General features: G+C 42.6%; 1 protein-coding gene across 1 annotated transcript in view; it reads left to right on the top strand.

The window, feature by feature from the left end:
- Window positions 1–22772, top strand: part of LOC117400266 (sterol regulatory element-binding protein cleavage-activating protein-like) — a 59391-nt gene extending 36619 nt beyond the window's left edge. The window contains exons 7-23 of the mRNA XM_033999931.3: window positions 461–633; window positions 1162–1288; window positions 5034–5146; window positions 7150–7244; window positions 7488–7586; window positions 7842–8078; window positions 8393–8775; window positions 9075–9260; window positions 15511–15712; window positions 16246–16361; window positions 16778–17264; window positions 18045–18130; window positions 18567–18649; window positions 19021–19187; window positions 19670–19750; window positions 21724–21930; window positions 22165–22772. Of these exons, the coding sequence (XP_033855822.1) occupies window positions 461–633; window positions 1162–1288; window positions 5034–5146; window positions 7150–7244; window positions 7488–7586; window positions 7842–8078; window positions 8393–8775; window positions 9075–9260; window positions 15511–15712; window positions 16246–16361; window positions 16778–17264; window positions 18045–18130; window positions 18567–18649; window positions 19021–19187; window positions 19670–19750; window positions 21724–21930; window positions 22165–22410 (3088 nt within the window). The 3' untranslated portion in view covers window positions 22411–22772. The remainder of the gene's footprint in view (window positions 1–460; window positions 634–1161; window positions 1289–5033; window positions 5147–7149; window positions 7245–7487; window positions 7587–7841; window positions 8079–8392; window positions 8776–9074; window positions 9261–15510; window positions 15713–16245; window positions 16362–16777; window positions 17265–18044; window positions 18131–18566; window positions 18650–19020; window positions 19188–19669; window positions 19751–21723; window positions 21931–22164) is intronic.
- The last annotated feature ends 363 nt before the right edge of the window (window positions 22773–23135 follow it).

A 23135-nucleotide genomic window follows, 5' to 3' on the forward strand; every position in this document is an offset into this window, starting at 1 on the left:
CAGCAGAGACACACACGCGCGCATGCACACACACACACACACGCACACCTACGCATTACTATTTATTGACTTTCATTATATTATACCTTTTATGATTCCTGATTCCAACCCCAAAGAGTTGAAAAGCATAATTCAAAAGAATGCCTTCACTTCCATTGCAGTGAGAGGTACTAGCACACAGGCATGAATATATAGACGCATAGACCAAGAGATCCACCCTGATCCAGAATACCACTTTTTGTATAAACTCAGCTAGACACACACATGCAGACAGTTTTAGGTTGTCTAATACAGGTTTGCTTGCACCACTATCACGAATATAAACACACACACATATCGTTCTTGAACTTCAGAAGCTGGTGTAACTTGTCATTTTAGTAAACGGTCTTATCACAGCTGGTTGAGGCTTATGCCCTGGAGTGCCTGTCCCTCTCACCCTCTCCTCTCCTCCTGTCGCCAGGTTCCTGAGTAGCCTGCGCTCCCGGCTCAAGCAGCTCCACCCCAGTGTGAACTGCAGCCTGCGCGAGGACCAGATGGTGCATGTCCACTTCAAAGAGGAGATTGGCATCGTGGAGCTCATCCCCCTCGTCACCACATATATCATCCTCTTCGCTTACATCTACTTCTCCACACGTGGGTATCCCTCACCCTCACCGTCACCCTCACACACCCTCAGACACGTACGCCTTCACACTCACATACTATACAGCATCCTCTTCATGTACGTGTACTTCTAAACACATGGGTGTTCCTCACCAATATCCCATTTGCTTTCATCCTGTATATTGCAGTTGGGTTTGATTTACTCTGAGTTCAGTTTTGAAGAATATTCATCAAATACAAGACACGCATTGTACAAATTACTAAACTAGCATATTGTACCATACAGTATACATCTCTTGTATCTCTTACTTGTAAAGGTAAGCTGGGATGGTCTCTTTTATAGAAGGTTTCCCAAAAAATGGCCCCTTTTTATTTAGTATTTATAAATAAGCCATAATACTCAAAAATACGTCTTCCAAACTGCAGTAGCTAAACAGACAAGGGAGAAGTGAGCAGTGGTGGTCGTGAGTCCTGTGATCTGGTATTACAGGGGTACTTTGTGTTGTGTGTGCAGCATGCTGCTCCGGTGCTGAGTGCGTGTGTGTGTGTGTGTCACAGGGAAGATCGACATGGTGAAGTCCAAGTGGGGTCTGGCCCTGGCGGCTGTGGTGACGGTGCTGAGCTCTCTGCTCATGTCAGTCGGTCTCTGCACGCTCTTCGGACTCACGCCCACACTCAACGGAGGGTAGGTCCTGTCTTACAATTACCATTTATCACAACACTTTATTTAATAGCACTGGCAGCAACAGTGGTGCTGTACATTTTGAAGTGCTTTTCAAGTTATTTATTATTATTATTATTATTATTATTATTATTATTATTATTATTATTATTATTCATTTCTTAGCAGATGCCCTTATCCAGGGTGACTTACAATTGTTACAAGATATCACATTATTTTTATATACAATTACCCATTTATGCAGTTGGGTTTTTACTGGAGCAATCTAGGTAAAGTACCTTGCTCAAGGGTACAGCAGCAGTGTCCCCCACCTGGGATTGAAAGTTCCACTGATTACTCGGGCACATGTGAGGCTCTTTTTACATACCTTTTACCAGAGGACATTGTTGGGTTCCAGGAAGGACGCGCAGGCTCTCTAAAGCTTCTGAGAGCTTGATTTCCTCTACTTTTCTTTTCCAGTTAATTCAAAATGATCGTTAAGGGGTGGCTTGGCTTGGGGTGAGGAAAACATTACGTCAGAGTAAGGAACATGCACAGCCATAAAATCATTTTCATGCTAAAATTGCATATACATTTTGAAAAGAGCGTTGAAACAGACTTTAAAGTTATACGTGTAAAGAGTTGTCAGGATGTTAACAATGAAAATAAAAATTAAAGGTACATTATTTAAACAGTTGTAGCAACACATGGGGATGTATAATGCTATATTTTTCGGAACCTCGCTACTTACTCTTACATTTTTACCGGTAAATATCAGTATTTACCAAAGGTTGTAAATGTCCAAAATTATGAAGACATAGATTGCTTTTCAGACCTTCACCGGTTAATATTATGATTTACAGGAACTCATTGGTAAATACAAGTATGTGAGCAGAATGGCTTTGCTGGGGACGTCAGACAAGGAACTGATTGGACACAGTCTGTTTTGTGAATGCGAATGCGCTGCTTGCGATGGTTTATTATAAATAAAAAGATTTAACAAAACAGAAACACACTGAACAAACAAAACAAAATGAACACTCAACCAAACTGGATGAAACAAACAAGTGTCGTGCTGGTCCTCCAGCACGAGTAGCAATTGTTATTAATTCTCCTCTCTCCCGTACCTCCTCACTGTACACCCGACCCTGTGTGCATGAAACATTCATTCTTTTATACTGCTGTGCCGAGACTCGATTGCTAATCAATTATTCACTTGAATCTCGGCACAGTCTGCACGTGGACTAATTGTGCACTTCCCCGTGCCCCAATACAAATACCCACTTTAATCTGCATGTGAAGGGATTGTGCAATCCCTGTGCCTAAATACAATTAGTGCTACATAACCCACACTCCATGCACCAGTACAATAATAAATATAACAGACAACATTAAACACAAAACACAAAATACACACAGGGGCGGGGCACCCTGCCACAAGGTGTATTATTGAATTATTTATTTATCCCTGCATATAAATTGTCAATTTCTGCATACACATTTTCCATTAACAAAAACATTGATGCTGTACAATATATATATATTTCTGCACACAAATGTTCAATTAACAAAAACATTCATGTCGAGCAATATATTTATTTCTGCATACACATTTTCCATTAACAAAATAATCATTAATGAGCTTACACTAAATGCACGATTGAGCAATTCAACATGGTACTGAACAAATATTGTGATTCACGTATGTAGAACAACCAACACATTTGTGTATCAAACCATTCACAATAGTGTTGAGGATACTGCACTCTAAATAGGTAGTCGTTTAATAAAAATGTAACGTTCTGTTAAATGCAAATGAAATCATTTAGGACCTTACTTTTTTCAACAGAAAATAACATTTTGGTTATGACACAAAACGCCACAAAGACAGGCAGTGAATAGATATATTTACTTACTGCAGCATGGTAGATTCTTGTTGCACTTGGAGTTACACAGGACTCCTGACACCTTACAATGTGCGAAAACGAGACATTCAGTCATTATCCGAAGGCACTTGGTTATTCTTGAGATTTACCAGTAAATGTCTGAAGTAAAGTGTTATGTTTATTTTGGACATTTACTGCTTGGCTTGGTAAATGTTGACATTTTACCAGTGAATCTTAACATTTGCCAATATTCTGACTTTTACCGTAAAACATATCAATCAACGAGTGTGATAGAAGAGGTTAATATTTGCACACAGGTCCGATCTGGATACACCTGCACACGAGGAAGCAGTTCTAATGTGAGCTGGCTGCTTGGATGTCATGCACTCCAAACAAACACAAGTAGAAACTGTTTTTGAGGACCAAGAAATGCATTAGTATAGAAGAGAAAAGGCTAATCAATGCCATTTCACAAAGAAGGCTCTGAACTTGAAGACAAAACCACTGGATGCTTTATTTATCAGTGAACATTTATGAATATTGGTCTAATTACCACAAAAAAACTGCTTAGTCATGGCCCCTGTTGTGAATTCCTGATAAAGCAGTCCCAGCATTATGGTCTGTTCCACTAATCATTTGCAAATATTAATTTAAACTCTATGGATCAATGAGAACTCCAGGCTCGCTCTTGACTTTGCATGTGGGAACCTCATTGATTCTTATCATTGTAAATCCAGGTACATTATCACAGTGTTCTGCGTAAGGTCTATTTAAGATCATCGTTTCTACTTTCTACTTTCAGTGTAGTTTTAGTCTTACTGGTCTCTGCCACTTGTCCAGTCAAAGTTAGAGCTCAGACTGCTGGGCATTGAATCCACCCCCTTTTTCTCCCAAACAAACTTTATTCACAGAGAGCATTCAAAAGGTAAACATTGGCTACTGTACCTAAGCAAAAGTCTAAAACATGAAAATGAGATTGTATTTAAAGTAAATGTCTTTGTTATGCTGGTAGTAATTTCTTATTCAGTTAATAGAGCATGCACTCAGAGTCCACCGTTTACTAATGATCAGATCAGGAACGCTGTGATGTCGTCCTGTGTTGCTAGGTGACAGGTGGGGTGAGGTTGTTGCACCACTGAGCTCCCACGAATCACCTGCCAGGGCAAGAAATACTTGTCTGTACACCTCCAAGGCTGCAAATCTTTTTTTTTTTTTGTATTTCTGTTTTTTTATTAAGGCTTTAGTAAATATAACTGACCTTCTCTATACACATATCCTGCTGTGTGTCTCAGAACAAAGTTGTTCTAGTAAATTCACTTTCACACTGTTAGATGCTGCTGCTGGTGACCTGACATTGAAAGATAAAAGCAGATAACGAGTCCTTGGTCCAAGAACAGGACAACAAAGTAACTGCTGCTTGTTTTCTTATAGCCAGGTGGCTACAAGCAACCCATCTTCAAAATCTGCACCTTCGCTTTCCACTAATGTTGCTATTTGATATTCCAGACTTGCTTGGCAGGGTCTCGGTGTACTCCGAGTATACATTGTCTGTGCAGAACCAGAATGTGTTTGTGTGCTTTTGGCTTCTTTTGATTTACACACATACATCCCTCTTTATTACACTATCTGACTTGCACTTCAAAAAAATGTGAGGTATTGAAATTACTGACAGGCTCTTATACAGGGAAATATAGGACTTTTACAGTTTACAGACAACTTGCCTGCCTAACAGTGAATAAACCAAATGAAATATGGAGTCAGCACAGTACTGTGCAGTGTTCTCATGCAGCAGGTTCATGGGAACACACCGGGGTCACAACACTCAATAACTTCCCATCCCTTTCTCTCTCGCGCTTGCTCTCGCTCTTGCTCTCTCTCTGCAGGGAGATCTTCCCCTACCTGGTGGTGGTGATCGGCCTGGAGAACGTGCTGGTCCTCACCAAGTCTGTGGTGTCCACCCCTGTCGACCTGGAGGTCAAGCTGCGCATTGCACAAGGTGAGAGACGAGGCTGTTGCAGCACATGTACACTACACAGACTTGCACTGAATTGTGAAGCAATCCAACACATTCTGTAACCGCGGAACTCCTCAAACCCTCTCCCTTCCACACTGCAGCCCAGCACTCTAACCACGAGCTCCTCAAACCCCCTCCCTTCCACACTGCAGCCCAGCACTCTAACCACAAGCTCCTCAAACCCCGTCCCTTCCACACTGCAGCCCAGCACTCTAACCACAAGCTCCTCAAACCCACTGCCTTACACACTACAAACATCATTGTTTAAGCTAGTCTATGTTTATTATGGATAAAAGCACTCATATTTATTGTTGCTTTACCCACAGACAATTCAGTACAGTAGAGAACTGGGTCAGCTCTCTTGCTAAAGCTGTGTTTGATGTTTTTTCCAGAAGTTGCGAGGGACTTCCCTTTGCAGTGTCACTGCTGATAATGAGTTCAAGAGTCCAGGTGTCACCCAGGTTTATTCCTGCAGGCTAATAAATACACTGAGCCAGATACATCAAGGTCTTCAAGTTCATCTCTTTACATTCACTGCTCAGTGCAGGGGTCAAGCAGCGTGGCAATCTCTGCAGTCTTGTACAAGAGCTGAGAGAGATAAAGCAGATAGGGGGTCCAAAGGTAAAAGGGGACTCTGTTCTGAGGGATGACATGTACCCTGCGGGACCAAGTCTGTGTTTTTACTCACAAACTGATTGTTTTTCACCCACAGAGCCATATGTTTACGCAAGTGCAATTAAGCACTTTGGGTGATAGACTTATTTAAGTAATTTAGTTTTATGGATTTTGGCAAAGCCGGTATTGTGATGCCACACTGCCACAAGCTGGCCATTTGAAATATGAGGAATAAATATGCCTTGGAACCCCCTCAAGCATATAAAACACCTTGGCATTGCTGAGGGCTGCAGGATTATTATTCCAAAGCAAAACTGCCAATAATTCTGTATTTCCATGGCGCTCGGGAATATGGCAGTAGCTTTCCTTTTTGTAGCATTGAAAGTTTTATAACCTGGAGGGGGAAAAAAGACAGGCGCTTGTTTGTTTCGTTTGTATTAGTTTGTTGTTTAGCGGATATTGCTAAGGGCTTATGTAGGTAAGGATTAAAGACATAATTAGCATTGTCAGCCACTGAAGAATTGCAGTATACACAACTAGACACAAAACGCGACATGGCACCAGGGCGCGTGACAAAAAATGTAGCAGCTATTGTTTTCAATCAAGGCATTCACACCGAAGGTGGTGTGCAGGGGTGCATGCTACCAGCAGCCAATCGGGTAAAAGTAGGAGGCTCCTTTCCCCAAGAGAAGACAGCCCTCACGGATCGAACAAACAAGATGGAGGAAGAAAAGCTGATATGTGTCCGAGCATCCAGAGCTGTTCAAATTCAACTTTTTATTTTATTTCAAATTAACAGGCAAACAAACACGAACATGTTTCAGTTCTCATGGACCTTCATTAGCGTATGGCTAGAGAAAATAAATAAATAAATAAGTGTTTTCCCTCTAATGTTAGTTTAAATGTTTAAGAGCTGAAGTAGTAACGGAAGATAGTTGCTACACAGCTCCTGTAAAAATGTTAAATGACTAACAGAAAAACTTTGAATACCCCAACAAATCAAATAATTAATCAATTTAAAATATATCTGTTTTTACTTAAATGGTAAAAAAGAGAGTCTGTGGAATTACATAGTACAGGTCACCACAGTAATTCACCACAACAGCTAATTCCTTTTAAAATGTATACATTTCTTGTTTTTTTTTAAACTTAACAAAAAATAATTCTTCCCCCAATTCTGTTATCTATGCTGGTTGTGAGTCCTGCATTCAAGACATCCACGTGTGATGTCACAACAGGCCACCCACCTACTTTTCCCCTTGCCGCCTTCGGCGTGAAGGGGTCTGCGGCAACACAAAAGCGATGTGCAAGGAGTCGGCTCCGGTCGCGTCTGGTGTGAACACCCCTTCACACTGTCTCTCTTCCCCCAGGTCTGAGCAACGAGAGCTGGTCCATCATGAAGAACATGGCCACAGAGCTGGGCATCATCCTGATTGGCTATTTCACTCTCGTCCCGGCTATCCAGGTAACCCACCAGTAGGTCGTATGGGTTGAATGTGTTATTGACACCTGAATATATCTGCAGCTGCCTGGAACAGACCTCCTATTTCCTCATCCTCGTTCTCCATTTCCAAGATTAGCTCGAAATAGGTCGGAGATTGAGATGAACAACAACCATTGATTTAACTGGGCAAGCACTAATGGGCTGAATGGCCTCCTTTTCTTTATAAATGTCGTTATGAAGTTTAGTAACTGTGTGCCTCCCCAGGAGTTCTGCCTGTTCGCTGTGGTTGGCCTAGTCTCAGATTTCTTCCTGCAGATGTTTTTCTTCACCACCGTCCTCTCCATCGATATCCGACGTATGGAGGTAAAAGAAGTGTTTGTGCCTGTGCGTGTGTGTGTACGTGTGCACCTTTAGTACGTATAGGGTTTAAAAAAAGTCCCTGCAAGATAGGAAAACCTGACAAAACCTACCTTATGCCCTGTATATAGCCCTGTATCTGTAAATTTAACTTTGTAAAACAATTATGGTAATAGTCAACCATTCAGTAGGCTGTTCATTGAATGTTAAATGGTTGGTCCATGTGTTCTTATTACCCCTTCCTTCCCCCTCCTGCCACAGCTTGCAGACTTGAACCGGCGCCTCCCTGCCGAGGCCTGTCTGACTTCCCCTAAGCCCTCAACTTTGTGCCCACGCGAGGCCCAGCAGCAGCGGTACGAGAGGCCGCCCCCCCTGCGCCCCTCCACCCCCCACACCATCACCCTGCAGCCCTCCTCCTTCCGAAACCTCAGGCTGCCCAAGAGACTGCGCGTCATCTACTTCCTGGCCAGGACCCGCCTCGCTCAGCGCATCATTATGGTGAGGGAAGAGGGGAGGGGCTGTGTGAGCAAGGGTGGGAGAGGGGAGGCGCTGTATGAGAAAGGGTGGGAGACATTGGGCATATGGTATTTTTCTTTCGCAGTTTTTTCACATTTGCATGCTGTGCTGTCAAACAGTATTAATTTACAACTATTACATCTGACTCACAGTTACACCCGTTTGCAATGCTTAGTTTAATATCTGCCTCTCCCCATCTCCTCATCTCTCCCTCTCCCTCTTTCTCCATTGCTCCCCTTTCTCCCCCCTTCTCCATCTCTCCCCTTTTCCCCCCCTGCTCCTTCTCTATCTCCCAGGCTGGCACAGTGATCTGGATTGGGATCCTGGTGTACACAGACCCAGCCGGTCTGCGCACCTACCTAGCAGCCCAGGTGTCTGAGCAGAGTCCCCTTGGCGAGTCAGGGGGGCTGCCCCCACTTTCGGTGCCCCCTGTGTTTCCTGGGGGGGACCCTGAGAGCACACTGACAGTGCTGCCCCACCCTGAGCCCACCCCCCTGTTGGAGAACCATTCCCGGGACCAACCACGCCCCCCCTGGACCAGTCAGAGAGATCAGCCCCCTGGCCAAGACAACACTCCCGAGATCTCCTGGAGCCCCCCTGACGAGGAGACCTGGAGGAGGCTGTCTTTCAGACACTGGCCCTCCCTTTTCAGCTACTACAACATCACACTGGCCAAGAGGTGAGGGCCCTCTCTGTCTGCCTGTCCGTCTCCCTGAATGTCTTTCTGCCTGCTTGGATGTCTGTCTTTGTCAGTCCTTCGTCTCTCTGCCTGTTTTCCCACCTCTTGTCTGTCTCTCTGCCAGCCTGCCTGTCCTAGTCTGTCTATCTGTCTGCCTGCTTGTCTCTTTCCCTGCCTTTCTGCTTGCCTGACTTTCTCCTTGTCTGTGTGCTAGTGTCAGGAGTGATGTGGTGTTCTTTCTCCTTGCCTGTGTGCTAGTGTCAGGAGTGATGTGGTGTTCTTTCTCTGTGTCTGTGCAGGTACATAAGCATCCTGCCAGTGATCCCCGTCTCGTTTTACTTGAGTGCTCAGGAAGCTGTGGAGGCCAGACACCCCCAGGACGCGCAGCGCTTCCACTCCCCCTTCCCAGGTTTCGACATGCGGGCGGACCAAGCCCCTGAGCCCAATGGCAAGACCCTGAGTCAGCCTGACTTCACTTTGTACAAGTGAGTGCACTCAAACCTCATCAGTATTGCGAAAAACATTATGAATCACGCGTGAGAAATCAATCCATCACCTGCATTCCAGGGCATCTTGTGTTGTGTATAAAGTCCACCCTGTGCATCTTCGTTTTTGTGATTTAGAATACGTTAATACACTGTGTATTGGGTGTCTCTTATTATAGCAGATATTCTTTCGCACAGTTTGAGCAGCCTGACTGCTTGAGATTACATCTCTCATAACAAGAGACACTAGACACCACCGATTAACTTGCATCTTCTTCTGGAAGGGGAAGTCTCATCAGATTCTTTTAGAAGTTTCTTTCAGTATAACTGAATATTCTACCATGATTTCCATTACACGAGAGTAGATGTTAAAACTTCATGCTGATTTGAACTCGGCTCTCGCCAAGATAAACACCAACTAAGACGTAGCTTTACAGTAAACTAATGTGATCCATATGTGTCTCCATCCATTTACGTTAAGTGCAATGGATTAAGCCCCTTTTAAATAAAATACCCAGCTTCTATATTTCTCACAATATACTACGATATTTCTTTATGTGGTAATTGAACAACACTTATCTTTTCCTTGCTCTTCTGTGTTTAGTTTTTTCAAATATCGATTCCCTAGTACAATATGCAGCACCTCGTTTTATTCCCCTTTTCCATTGTTTCTCTGGGCATTCACTTCTGATGGGATTGTTTGTAGCGCACTGTGCCAATGCTTGTGCAGGGTTGTAACTGTGCCCTCATGGTATTTTAACTCGGCATACAGTGAGACTTATTTTCTACAGAGCCTGATGAAGAAAGTGCATGTTTCCCTGAGATCCAGTTTTGTTTATTTGATGTTTATCGTGACTTACTGATAAAATAAGCAAACAGCTGACACTCTTAACACACATCCCCAGTAAGAGATGACAGTCATAACTTAACTTTATTAGGAAGAGAATGCTTTGGAATGTCATTCATTAGCAAAGGTGTCTTCAGACAGTGGTTACATTACCAACCATGCACCCCACACTCTAATCAGCAGTAAAGAATAAAACACTGGTCTACTTATTCATAATGGCAACAGCTTAACTAATGTTTGCCGTCAGTGCATTAAAACACAGATAACGCGTGTGTGTATCTGTGTTTTTACTAGCTTTATCTCTATGGCCTGTGATAACGGGTTCCATCACCCAAGGTTTACAGCCCTACAGGCCCCTCCCCTTGCCTGCTGCTCATTGGTCCAGCCTCAGGTGTAAAGAGGAGCCTGGCAGTGATGTCACTGTGAGGTGTCTTAAAGGTGCCAGGTCCTTGGGGTGCCTCTCTGCTGGCGGTGGAGGGGGGACATGTGGAGGCTCAGAAACTGGAGGGAAACCCGCCTGCAGCAGAGAGTCCATACAGCTCAGTGCTACTTCTATATGAACTAGGAGATTACAAAAGTCTGCTTCACCAGTGTCCCCTTGGCTTAAAACAAACATGATCCATAGCTATAAAATAATTAATAGCAATGCATTTAGAAATACCTAAAGAAACTTCAAAATGAAATTAGTAAATACAATGACAATCGTTTTGACTATTTTTGTTGTTAATTCTATTACCTAATGTCTTCATTCATTTCATTATATTAGATTTTTTGTTTTACAACACGTTAGGAGATCTAACATCGAATAACAGCATAGAATCATAATTTGAATGGATCTCATTTTGGAATTTATCTTGCATTCATTCAAATAGAACCAGGTGAATCGCATTATTCAAGATCACACCACCATTGCGTTGTTAAGCAGCTTGATCCAAGGATAGTGATTCTCTGAAATCAGCTGTTATAGGTTTCTTTGCCATATTATTATTATTATTATTTATTTCTTAGCAGACGCCCTTATCCAGGGCGACTTACAATTGTTACAACATATCACATTATACATTATTTCACATTATACAGATATCACATTATTTTTACATACAATTACCCATTTATACAGTTGGGTTTTTTACTGGAGCAATCTAGGTAAAGTACCTTGCTCAAGGGTACAACAGCAGTGTTCCCCACTGGGGATTGAACCCACAACCCTCCGGTCAAGAGTCCAGAGCCCTAACCACTACTTCACACTGCTGCCCCACATTTATACTTTTTCTAAAAACAGAAATCTCCATGAAGGTTCACTCAAGTCATCTTGAAATTGTGGTTCAAATCCCTTGCTACTCTTTATAATAAAGTATCTCTACATTTATTTTATTTTAAAGCAAAATAAATAAATAAGCTGCAGATGTTGTCTGTAACAAAACAATGCTAGCAGTACTCTTACACGTTCATAGCAAGGTAATTACTTCCTTGTCAATTATCAGTCTGAACATACTATAAAAAAGGCTTAATTAAGAAATTCAGACGTGATCAAAATGAAAATTATGTATACTTCTTGCGAAAGAGTGGTTCTAACAGACCAAAATTCCAAGACTTATCTTACAAAGAATAGATCACACCAATTTACATCTGCTCACATTCACTCCAGCTCGGCAGGAGTGGGTGACCGTTTTTTACAAAGAGTAAAAGACCACAATGGATTTCGACGACAAGGTCGATCTTGGGGAAGAAACGCACCCGACGGGGCAAAAAGAAGAAACATTCCAGGATTGAGACCCATAACACGGGCCTATACCAACGAGCTGAATGTGTTTAACCTGTTGTGGAAGGGTGGTGGGCAATTCACTGACACACACAGGAGACAGAAGGTTTAATTGAAAACACTGCACTGGTGCCGTTTTATTATTTTATATATTTTCTTTTAGCCTGCAGAGGGTGCTGGTGTCTGTGGCCTGAATATCGACAACAGTAAACAGGACCACAGAAATACCAATACTGGTAAACAGTTAAATGCTGGCGCACTCACAGGTGCTGTGAAATAATAAATAACAAAAGGCGAAAGAAAAGGGAAAATAAAACACAGTAATAAAACTTCAAAATAAAGGTGCTGCTTATGCAGTGTCCCCACTGCCACTAAGCCGGTCAGCTTGGGTCTCTGTCCTATGCTGTTATGCACTATACTCTGGGGTGGCCAAGGTTCCCCTTCTACTCATACATGTTCCCTCGGATACGTAACAATTTATTTTATATATTATTTTCTTTCTCTAGGCTGGCTGTCTTCCTCAGCCGTGCTTGCCTATTTTGGTCGCTCGCTCCAACCACGGCGTTCTTGCCTGGTCTATGTTTACACTGGCCTTCTCAGCCAGCGTCTCTGTGTATTCCCAATCACGGCCACCCGAATGCATAACCAAGCGCAGTACTTCTGGACAGAGCAATCCCACAAGGCCCGCCTCTCAGCCACTCAGAGAGAGGGAAAGCCAACACACCCTCTTCCTCACCTCTCCGTGTTATCGCCATGACTGACAGGCGGATATTACGAGGCTGCTGCCCTCTTCCTGCAGAAAAACGCATGCGCCAGACAGTCAGCACAGATCTCCCCCGTTACACCTGTCAAGTAAGATTCTGTCTCCTTTACAATTACGCATTCTAGATAAGGGATTAACATTTGTCCCTACTTCCCAAAGGAATGATTTTTAGATTAAAGTTGATATGTTTAAATTTCGTAAGAATGTTCGTATTTGTAGTTTTTTTTTTGGTTTTTTTTGCTAATAATTCCAGTCTACGTATTGCGGTCTCCAGCTCTGATAATATATCTTCTATTGAAACACCCTTCCGTATACAGACACCTTTTAGAGGAACAAGTACATCTGTACCTGCTGGCAATAGAAATACCTCTATTGAAGCCTATGGTAGGCTTGTGGAGAAAGATGTTGATGTTTTACTTAACAATAAACATCAACACAGATCATTTTACATCTGACAAAAGAAGAAAAAATTGCTTTACAAGACTTGACATCTGATCAGTCCATTTTTATTAAATCGGCAGATAAAGGTGTGGGTAGTTATTCAGAGTAAAGATGACGACACACGGGCGATTTATAGACATTCCACTTTATTTAAAATTGGAATCTGATCCTACACGAATATTCAAGATTCTTCCTCAACACATTATTCTTGTAACTTCTGAAATGAGTCCAAAGTTAATAGCCTTCATGATGATGGTCTAAAGGCTCTTGAGCATTTCCTTTGCAAACAAGACGGTGATCATTCTCCTTTAACTTGAGTGCTAACTTTAGCTGAATTGGTGCTGTCAAAAAATGATTAAAGATCAAATTAAAGGTACTGCAATGGGTGCTACAATGGCACCAAATTATGCAAATTTATATTATTATTGTTTGTTTATTTAGCAGACGCCTTTATCCAAGGCGACTTACAGAGACTAGGGTGTGTGAACCGTGCAACAGCTGCAGAGTCAATTACAATTACGTCTCACCCGAAAGACGGAGCACAAGCGACTTGCTCAGGGTCACACAATGAGTTAGTGGTTGAGGTGGGATTCAAACCGGGGACCTCCTGGTTACAAGCGCTTTTCTTTAACCACTGGACCACACAGCCTCCTATATGTATGTAATTTATTATTTCTAATGCTTCAGCAAATGTGCATTTACCTAATATTGTTCTTTGGAAAAGATACATTGACAGTATTTGTATCTTGTGGAAGGGAAATGCTCACAAACTTTCTTTTATTTCATGATTTCATTAATTCTTCAATTTACCATGGAATCTGATTTTGAAAAGATTAATTTCCTTGATTTATGGATTGTTAAAGAGAGTCCTTCTCTGTATACCAATTTATATAGAAAGCCTACGGACCGCAATACTTTGCTGACAGCAGACAGTTTTCATCCGCTTCCATTAAAGAATAGTCTACCTTAGAGTCACTTTTATAGAATTAAACATATTTGCAAACAAGAATCTGATTTTTCATACAATTTGTCTGCTATGCAGGCTAGATTTGAAGCACGTGGATATAAAGACAAATGTCTTTATGTGTTTAATCAAAAGCAGGTACAGACTCACTCCAGCACTGTAAAATTAATACATCCAAACATCGTTCTGCAATTTTTGTTACGAAATACTCCACATGTGCAGAGAAAATAAAAGGAATTAGAAAAAGACTGGTATATTTTGAAATCGGATCCCTCTATCTCAGGTTCATTTACTGTACCACCTTTACTGGCATGTAAACGAGGAGGTAACTTAAGGGACACTCTTGTGAGCTGATTTACCTCCAGCTCAGTCTCTTTATGCAATTATAAATGTGGCTCTTGCACACAATGCAATAGCACTTTGAAATGTCACTCTTTTAAGCATCCACTTACTGGAAAAGTAATTCCCATTAAGGGAGTAATCTCCTGTACAACTCAAGGTGTAATTGTATATGATTCAATGTCCCCGTGGTAAATCTTATGTAGGTAAAACTAAACAAGATTTTAAATCTAGAAGAGATGAACATCGTAGTACAATTAGGTGCAGACATTTAGTCTATGGAGTGGCTGCTCATTTTTGTCAAGTCCAACATTCAGTTTCTTCTCTTCTAGGGATGAAGAAGGTTAGACTACCTAGGAGAGGAGGAAATTTAGATAATTTACTTTTACAAAGAGGAGCTGTTTTATTATTTAAAAACTGCGGTTCCTATTGGAAGGAATGTTGAATTCAACTTTAAGTCCTTTTTATGATCTGTGTCATCTTACATTAAGGCATGTGCATTAATATATCTGATTTATTTGGTCTCACATTCTCCTTGTGTATTTCTCTATTATATGTACACAAAATGTTTTAAATGTTTCTCTTTTCTATTGGGGGTTATATTGAATCCAGTTTATAAACATTATACAAGCCTTTCCGACTGATTGTCATTTATAATTTTCTTTAATTGTGGAATTATATTCTGGCGACATTGTAGCAAACTGATTGATTGATTAATTGGCACATGAATGTACTTTACTAATGTGCAATTATATTCACCTGCTCTTTATAACCTCAATTGTGTTTAACTCTGTAATCCTACACTTGCATTTTGCACCCTGATGAAGGCGCTTCTGTGTCGAAACATCGGTGACATGTTTTTATGAATTAAAGATATTTTGGAGTGCAGTTGAGTGTGCGGTTCTCTCTTTCTCTATATTTAGAATATAGATTCAGCCTTGTGAACTTGCACCTCGATTACTTCGGTGTGTGAATCCTTTTTAAAACATATTAATAAACATGGCAAATCAGGGTAAACTATGGTAAATGCATAGTATACACATGGGAGAACTGCAAACATGCTGTAAACAAATACTGTGGTAAACTTTTATAAGCGTCTGTCTACCCCTCTCTCCTCTCTCCTCTCTCTCTCAGGGTGGCTGCTCTGGGTCTGGCAGCAGGGGTGGTCTTGGTGCTGCTGTTGTTCTGTCTGTACCGGGTCCTGTGTCCACGCAACTACGGTCAGAATGGGTTGTCCCACGGGCGACGACGGCGCGGAGAGCTGCCCTGTGATGACTACGGCTATTCCCCCCCCATCAGCGAGATCTCCCCCCTGCTGCTGCGCGGGCACCACATGGTACACACCTCCCTCTCCCTTCACCCTTCTCCCCCCTCTTCTCTGTCTCTTCTCCCCCACTCCTTTCTGTCTCTTCTCCCCCCACTCCTCTCTGTCCTCTCCAATTCAAACTCATATAGGCTTTATTAGCATGACAAGATTATGTGTTATACGTTTTACACTGAATTGTTGTCTTTTAATATCTGTCTGACAGGTAGCTGCATAATTCAGGGATAGAAATAAGACTCCTATTGTATAGCTGTTTCCGCCACTCAAGGTCTTAAAATGATCCTGGTTAGCCACAGTGTACAAGTAACAAGTTCAGGTGTGTCTTAATAAACTCCTAGTAAAACCAGGAATGGAACAAACTGCTATGCAATGGAAGTCTTATTTCCATACCTGTAATTGGGACAAAGGAATAGAAGTCCTTCTGTTTTCTCTTCTCCCCAAAACATATTTACAAATGTAATTGTTACATGGAATTTGGGGAAGAACGTGCCCCTTATTTGAGTGTATTTACTGTGTTTCCCCTCCTCGTCCCCCTAACCCTGCAGGATATTGAGTGCCTGGCCAGTGATGGTATGCTGCTGGTGAGCTGCTGTCTGGCCAGACAGATCCGTGTGTGGGACGCACAGACAGGAGACTGCCTCACTGTCATCCCTGACCCCAGGTAAGAGGAGGGCACTCCACCGGGGGGAGTAAGGCACACAGTGTGTTCAGCATTTTGAAATTAGTCAGGTCCTCCAATGATCAAGTCTTGTTTCCCCACGATAAACAGATCTGGAGCAGTATTGAATGCAATTCCTCATTTCTCCCCAGGAAGACTGTTTATGATATACAGTGTGCAAAAACTAGTCAATCATCAATCACAAAAGTAAAAATTTCAGTAGGCTTTTCAGATGTCAAGAATAACAATTTCACTAAAGAATAGCACAACAAAAGAGTTGTCTACTTGTAAAGATACTTAGTTCTCAAAGAGTTAAGGTACAAACAGTAGTAAATTGTGGTGGAGAGGCCCTGTAGGTAATGTATCTGGTCTCCTGTCACCAGTTTGAAGTATCCTGCTTGCTTGTCGTTGATGTCCAGGCTATGCCGGAGTAGCAGTGGGGTGTGGGAGCGCCAGGAGAACTGTGAGCCAGAGCCCGAGGAGGAGGGGCTGGAGGCTGTAGTGGGGGGCTACCCGCTCAGGAGGAGGCTGCTCCCCTCCAGGCCCATCCTATTTGGAGACCAGCCTGACCTCACCCCGCTCATCGACACCAATTTCTCTGAGCAGCCCACTTGCCCGGGGCACGCCAGCAAGGGGGCCAGCGGGGGCTTCCACTTTGGGGGGCAGGTGGAGAGAGCCTACGAGGAACATGGGGCCACCACCCCCAACTTGCAGGGCTACCCTCCTTCCCCTGCCCCCTGCTCCCCTTGTCGGAGACGCAGCCAGGGGGACGAGCCCCTGTGCAGCCCCGATCCCCGTCCCGCCACCTGTCTGTCTGCCGACCCTGGGGATTGGGACAGCGCAGTGTGGGCTCTGGACCTGCAGGGGAGCCTTATTGCAGCCGGCCGCAGCAGCGGAAAGCTGGAGGTGAGTGAGTCTGGATCAGAAACACCAGTGCTGGGGTGCTGACTAGCTGAGCACCCCCAAGCAAGACTGTTATAATATAAACCATAGAAGAATCAAACATTTGTGCACAGATGAAGCAACTAGCCTCAACAGTTGTCTGAAGTTACAGATGTGATGGCACAGCAGTGAGGTTTTGGAATTCAAACGCATGCTTAGTATGCTTTTGTGCCACGTTTTATTGTTTCTGTACTAAGGCACTTTTTAAAACAGTCCCTATAACTTTAATGACTTTTCCATCTTAATGAATCCCTAACTTTACCCCTAAGCAAACACAGTTTATCAAAACGAGAAAGACAGTTCTTAATTTCCCAGTACATTTTTGTTTAACTAATTTAATTAATTAATTAATTAATTAATTAATTAATTAATTAATTAATATTTATTTCTTAGCAGACGCCCTTATCCAGGGCGACTTACAACTGTTACAAGATATCACATTATTTTTACATACAATTACCCATTTATACAGTTGGGTTTTTACTGGAGCTATCTAGGTAAAGTACCTTGCTCAAGGGTACAGCAGCAGTGTCCCCGACCAGGGATTGAACCCACAACCCTCTGGTCAAGAGTCCAAAGCCCTAACCACTACTCCACACTGCTGCCCTAATTAATTAGTAAACACAGAATGTAGATTCAAGTAATAATACAACATCTTCCACAAATTGACACAAACCCTAGAAAGTCTGCTTTTTTTGTTGGTGCCTGTGTGTGAGGTGTAACGCCCCCCTCTCCTCTCTGCAGCTCTGGGACGCAGTAGAAGGCTGTCTGCACTGCAGTAACGAGGAGGGCAAGTCTGGGATCACTGCCCTTGTCTTCCTCAACAACAGGTACACTGCACTCATCCCACCCCTATATATAATTTTATTTTATTTTGGTGGCATTCTTGTTTCATTATTATATTGTTCAAAGATTCCAGGAAAATTTGCTATTTTTTATTTATTTTTTCTTAAGAAATAGCTTTAAAACTTATAAATCAGGGAGTGGGGGTGTTGGAAGAATTTAGGGAATTTTGCCTACAAGTGACGAACAAAATATGAAATATGTGCTATAGAAGATGTTTCCACTTTAATGGAACAAAATGGTATATTTGCAGAAATTAGTCAACTGCCACATTCTTATTTCTCCATGTTGATTTATTTGCGCAAGTTTGCTCATTTTCAGGTCATTGTTCCTATTTTGCATCCAGTTCTTTACATGAGTGCCATCTTCTCCTTTCCCTGTCTTCAGAATGAGGGTGTTGATTGTGTTTTCCTCTTTTAATAGAATTGTAGCTGCCAGGCTGAACGGATCGTTAGATTTCTTTACTGTGGATATCAACAAACCCATGAACCTACTGCAGTACAGAGGTAAGAGTGTCAGCCGTGTCTCTTACCTTCCTGTCCCTAGTCCAGCACCAGGCTGTGCTGGTCTGATTTAAAATAGGAATTTAGGGACAACCCAAGTGCTAACCAAGGCTTTCAAATGTGTATTCTGAGCTCTGGCCATATCTGTGATACAGAAACTATGCTTTGAGATACTGTAGTGCCTTTACAGGTGGTACATCACTATTTTCCATAACTCTGATGTATTCCATTAACTGAATTTACCAATAAAAATCAACTCATTGGAACATTGTTTTAATCTGAGGTCTTATCTAGGAATATATATCCCCAGGGTTTTGAATTATTCCCAAAGTGTTGCGTGTCATTTTCTTACCCGGTGTGCATGTCTCTCTCAGGAACATCCAATCATGGCAGCATGCCCCCTTCCCCCTGCTACAGCAGTGATGATGTCATCTGCTGTCGGCTGACCCACTCGGTGCACTGTGCCCACCAGAAGCCAATCACAGTGCTGCGTGCAGCAGCAGGGCGGGTCGTGACGGGCAGCCAGGACCACACAGTGCGGGTGAGACTCATCTGGAATCTTTCTGTCTGCTTTCTGGTGTTTCCTGGTTTGTTTCCAATCCAGTGAAACCGGTTCTCTCTCTCTCTCTCCTCTCTCTCTCTTTCTCTCTCTCTCTCTCTCTCTCTCTCTCTCGCTCTATCACAGTTTTTCAAGAGATGCATTTCTGCTACCAACCCCTGAACTTGTAAGAAAAGAGAAAAAAAAACAGAGTCCCTCTTCTGCACCAAACTTAACCCACAGACAGATAGAGAGGTCGACCTGAATTCATTGTCTGTCTGTCTGTCTTTCCAGTAAACCCCCCCCATTGATCTGTATTTATTGAGAGTTCAATTTCTAGCGCTGTGAGTTCCTGTCCTCAAACAGACAGACAGTTCTGTCTCTCACTCCTTTCCCAGGCACTGAACCCAGCCCTGAGCTGTCCATGCAGACATGCACCCTGACCCCCCCCTCTCTCTCTCTCTCTCTCGCTCACTCTCTCTCAGGTGTACCGGCTCGAAGACTCGTGCTGCCTCTTCACGCTGCAGGGTCACTCTGGGGGGATCACTGCATTGTATATCGACCAGGTCAGCACCGATCCCAATCCTGTAGTCACTTGGGATTTTCTAAACAGTTGAGAGGGGCAAGTTTTATAGAGAGGCCACAGAGCAGTTTGGACTGGGGGGAGGCAGGCAAAAAAAAAAAACAACTGTGATTGGGGTTGTTGGTTTCCATTTAACGGTTAAGTATTGTAAAACACGTTTACATGTTATAACTTTCATCAGTGTGTAACACTATGTATGCATCATTTAATTATATGTGGAATAGCAGGTCACATTAGAAAACTACAATCACATTTCTAAAAATGAATAAACACAGCACACTGCCATCGAGACAGAAAAACAACTACAGTGAGAGCCATGAAAATCCAAACAGTAAACCAAATAGTCCATGACAACAATAAAAGGTACAAATAAACATATTTGAAGTACAGGCTTAAACCAGGGGAAAAAACTACTTCACAAATATGGTATGCTGGTTCCATTCTAATCGTTACTTTTACAATCACTACAGCCAGTGTAATCATAACTCATCCCCTTTAACTAAGCATGGCATATAAACATAAGCTTTCTTTCTCTACACTGTGTGGCAAAACAGGCACTTACGAAATAAAACAACAACAACAATAATAATACTAATAATAACTTGGAAAATATGTGTTAATGGTTAACCCTTTGCAGTCCATTTATTAAGTGCGCGTCAGGTCCAATTTATTTTCACACGCGCAGTTAATTTTAGACGCGCTGTTTAAAAATATTTTTTTTCACAGTCAAACGGGTTTAAAAGGCCCTGCATATCAACAAAGCACTCAATAGGCATCTCCAGCCCCGCCCCACCCTTTCGTTCGCTATAGCTTTCACATATGCTAATAAATAATAATAATAATAATAGTCGTACATACCGAACAATCATCTCCTGATCACTTGTTTTATCACCAAACTCCTCAATAATGCGATCCAAGTCATTATTTTTAATGCGATCCAAGTCATAGGTTTTCTCAGCTTTTTTCTCAGCTTTTTCTGGAGAAAAAACGACTAGAAACCCGTTTTTTTGATGATGTCGGACAGGGTCCGACATTGGACCGCAAAGGGTTAAAATACAAATTAAACTTTTAAATATGCACACAGGCATGGTAAGCAGCACTTTTAAAACGTTGTGGATGTTGGGGTTGAGCACAACAGTATCCTCTAATATAGTGCACATATCACTTCTGCCCTTGGCAGTCCTGGAATGCCTCCAGAGCTCAAGCTCCACATCAGCTGTTTCTACACTGGGTATCATAGCCTCATACTGCTCTTTTATCTCATTGCACATAGCTGGGGTCAGCGTGGCCAGCTTGTTGGCTAGGCGATACTGGCTTTCAGTCGAGGCAAAGAACTGCACACTTGATCATTCAACTGGATGGTTAGATGATCTAAAAACGGCATGATTAGGTACACTGTACAATTCAGAAAGCTTCAAATGTCTGTTTCGCTTCAACCGATCTTGCGAGATTACATGCGAGTCCACACGTGATGATGCTGAAACTTTGCAAACCAATGGTACGCACATTGCGTAAAGTGCATACGGCTGCGGGCTCCAATGTGGAAAAGACTGTGAAGAAATATTGAATATGAAATAAACTCGCCTACACTGTACTCTTACTACTATGTACACACACAGGCTAACAACTATATTTGGTTGCATGTTTTTAACAATAGCAAAATTCAAATGTTTAAACTTTTAAACTATTTACATCCCTAAAGCTTTTTTTTTGAGTAAGTGATGCAAAAATGATAAAAATAAGAAGACAGTAATGAAATGGTTTTCCTTTCTGCAAATCACATTTTACTCTACAGTATGTGTATTCTTGTACACCTGAGAAATATTTGTTGTAGCTTAGACCAAGCAGACACATCATGTTACAGCCCCTCTGTAGCAAGTTGTTGTGAGTAGGGTAGCGTGTACAGAAGTAACTGTCCTGTCTCACTCTGTGTCTCTGGGGGTTGTTGTGTTCCAGACAATGGTTTTGGCCAGCGGGGGTCAGGATGGAGCTATCTGTCTGTGGGACGTCCTGACAGGGAGCCGTGTCAGTCACATGTACGGGCACCGCGGCGATGTCACTTCCCTCATCTGCACCTCTTCCTGTGTGATCAGCAGTGGCCTGGATGACCTCATCTGTATTTGGGACCGAAGCACTGGGATTAAACTGTACTCCATCCAGCAGGTAAGGGGGAGAGAGGGGAGGAGGCTCCTATATGTAGAACTGACTCATAACAGAAAGAAAACATGATCACAAAAAATCCCTTATTGATACTCCCAGGAAAATAATCAAAAATGAGATTTAAAAAAATTGGATTGATTTCTTGACGCTGTCAGCTACCGACAGTAATACCTAGTAATAAAGACTTTGAGCACTGTGCCAAATATCACGGCCCTATGTCTGTGTCATTCCCTGCAGGAAGTTGGCTGCGGCGCCAGTCTGGGTGTGATCTCGGAGAGCCTCCTAGTGACGGGAGGCCAGGGCTGCGTCTCCTTCTGGGACCTCAGCTACGGGGACTTGCTGCAGACTGTGTACCTGGGCAAGAGCAATGAGGGCCAGGGGGTGCGGCAGCTCAGAGTGCTGGACAACGCAGCCATCGTGTGCGACTTCGGGAGTGAGCTGAGCCTGGTGTATGTGCCCTCCGTGCTGGAGAAACTGGACTGAGCAAGAGGCACTGACCGACTACACCCCGACACAGGACAGGACGAGACAGGCAGGGGGGCTCAGACCCACAGTACTGAGCTTTGAGACTCCTGGCGCATGAACCCTGCTTTCCATGTTAAAAACAAGAATGTAGACCAGCCTCAAGCAGATTTTTATAGACAGTTTTAAGTCCTGTTCCATACAGAACCAGTGCAGAAGATCGGGGTGTCTGTGAGCAGTTCTAAACACAGACCAGCTCTGTCTCTGCATTGTATCCCTGTGTGTATCCCATTACACCTTCCGACCTGTAGTGGTGGGATTCTGTCTGATGCAAAGAGCTACCTTAGTGAGAATCTGCGTTTTTAGAACTTTTTTTTTTTTTTTATCAAAGGAGATGGTTCAACGTTCTGCGGAATTGCTTTTCAACATTGAAAACAACATTCTACAGTTTAAATAATAGTCCTCTTCTGTACAGAACTAAGTTTTAGTGATAGCAGGCAGAATAGGTTTTATGTTTTAGAGCAACACTGTATTATCAAAAAGACACGTGGCTCCAAAAAAAATCTCATCCCCCTAAATGTGTTTGATTCTGTTGGGATTTTGTAGTACACAACACCCCACTGTGCCCAAAGTGCACAATTCTGTTTTAAAGATATTTTACATTTTTCTCTAAGGGGAACGGCAAACGTCCATTAACCCTTTTTTTTCACTCACTTTTGGTTTTCAATAACATGCAGATAAAAGCA

This window comes from Acipenser ruthenus, chromosome 4, assembly GCF_902713425.1.
Source record: "Acipenser ruthenus chromosome 4, fAciRut3.2 maternal haplotype, whole genome shotgun sequence".
NCBI classification, from domain to species: domain Eukaryota; kingdom Metazoa; phylum Chordata; class Actinopteri; order Acipenseriformes; family Acipenseridae; genus Acipenser; species Acipenser ruthenus.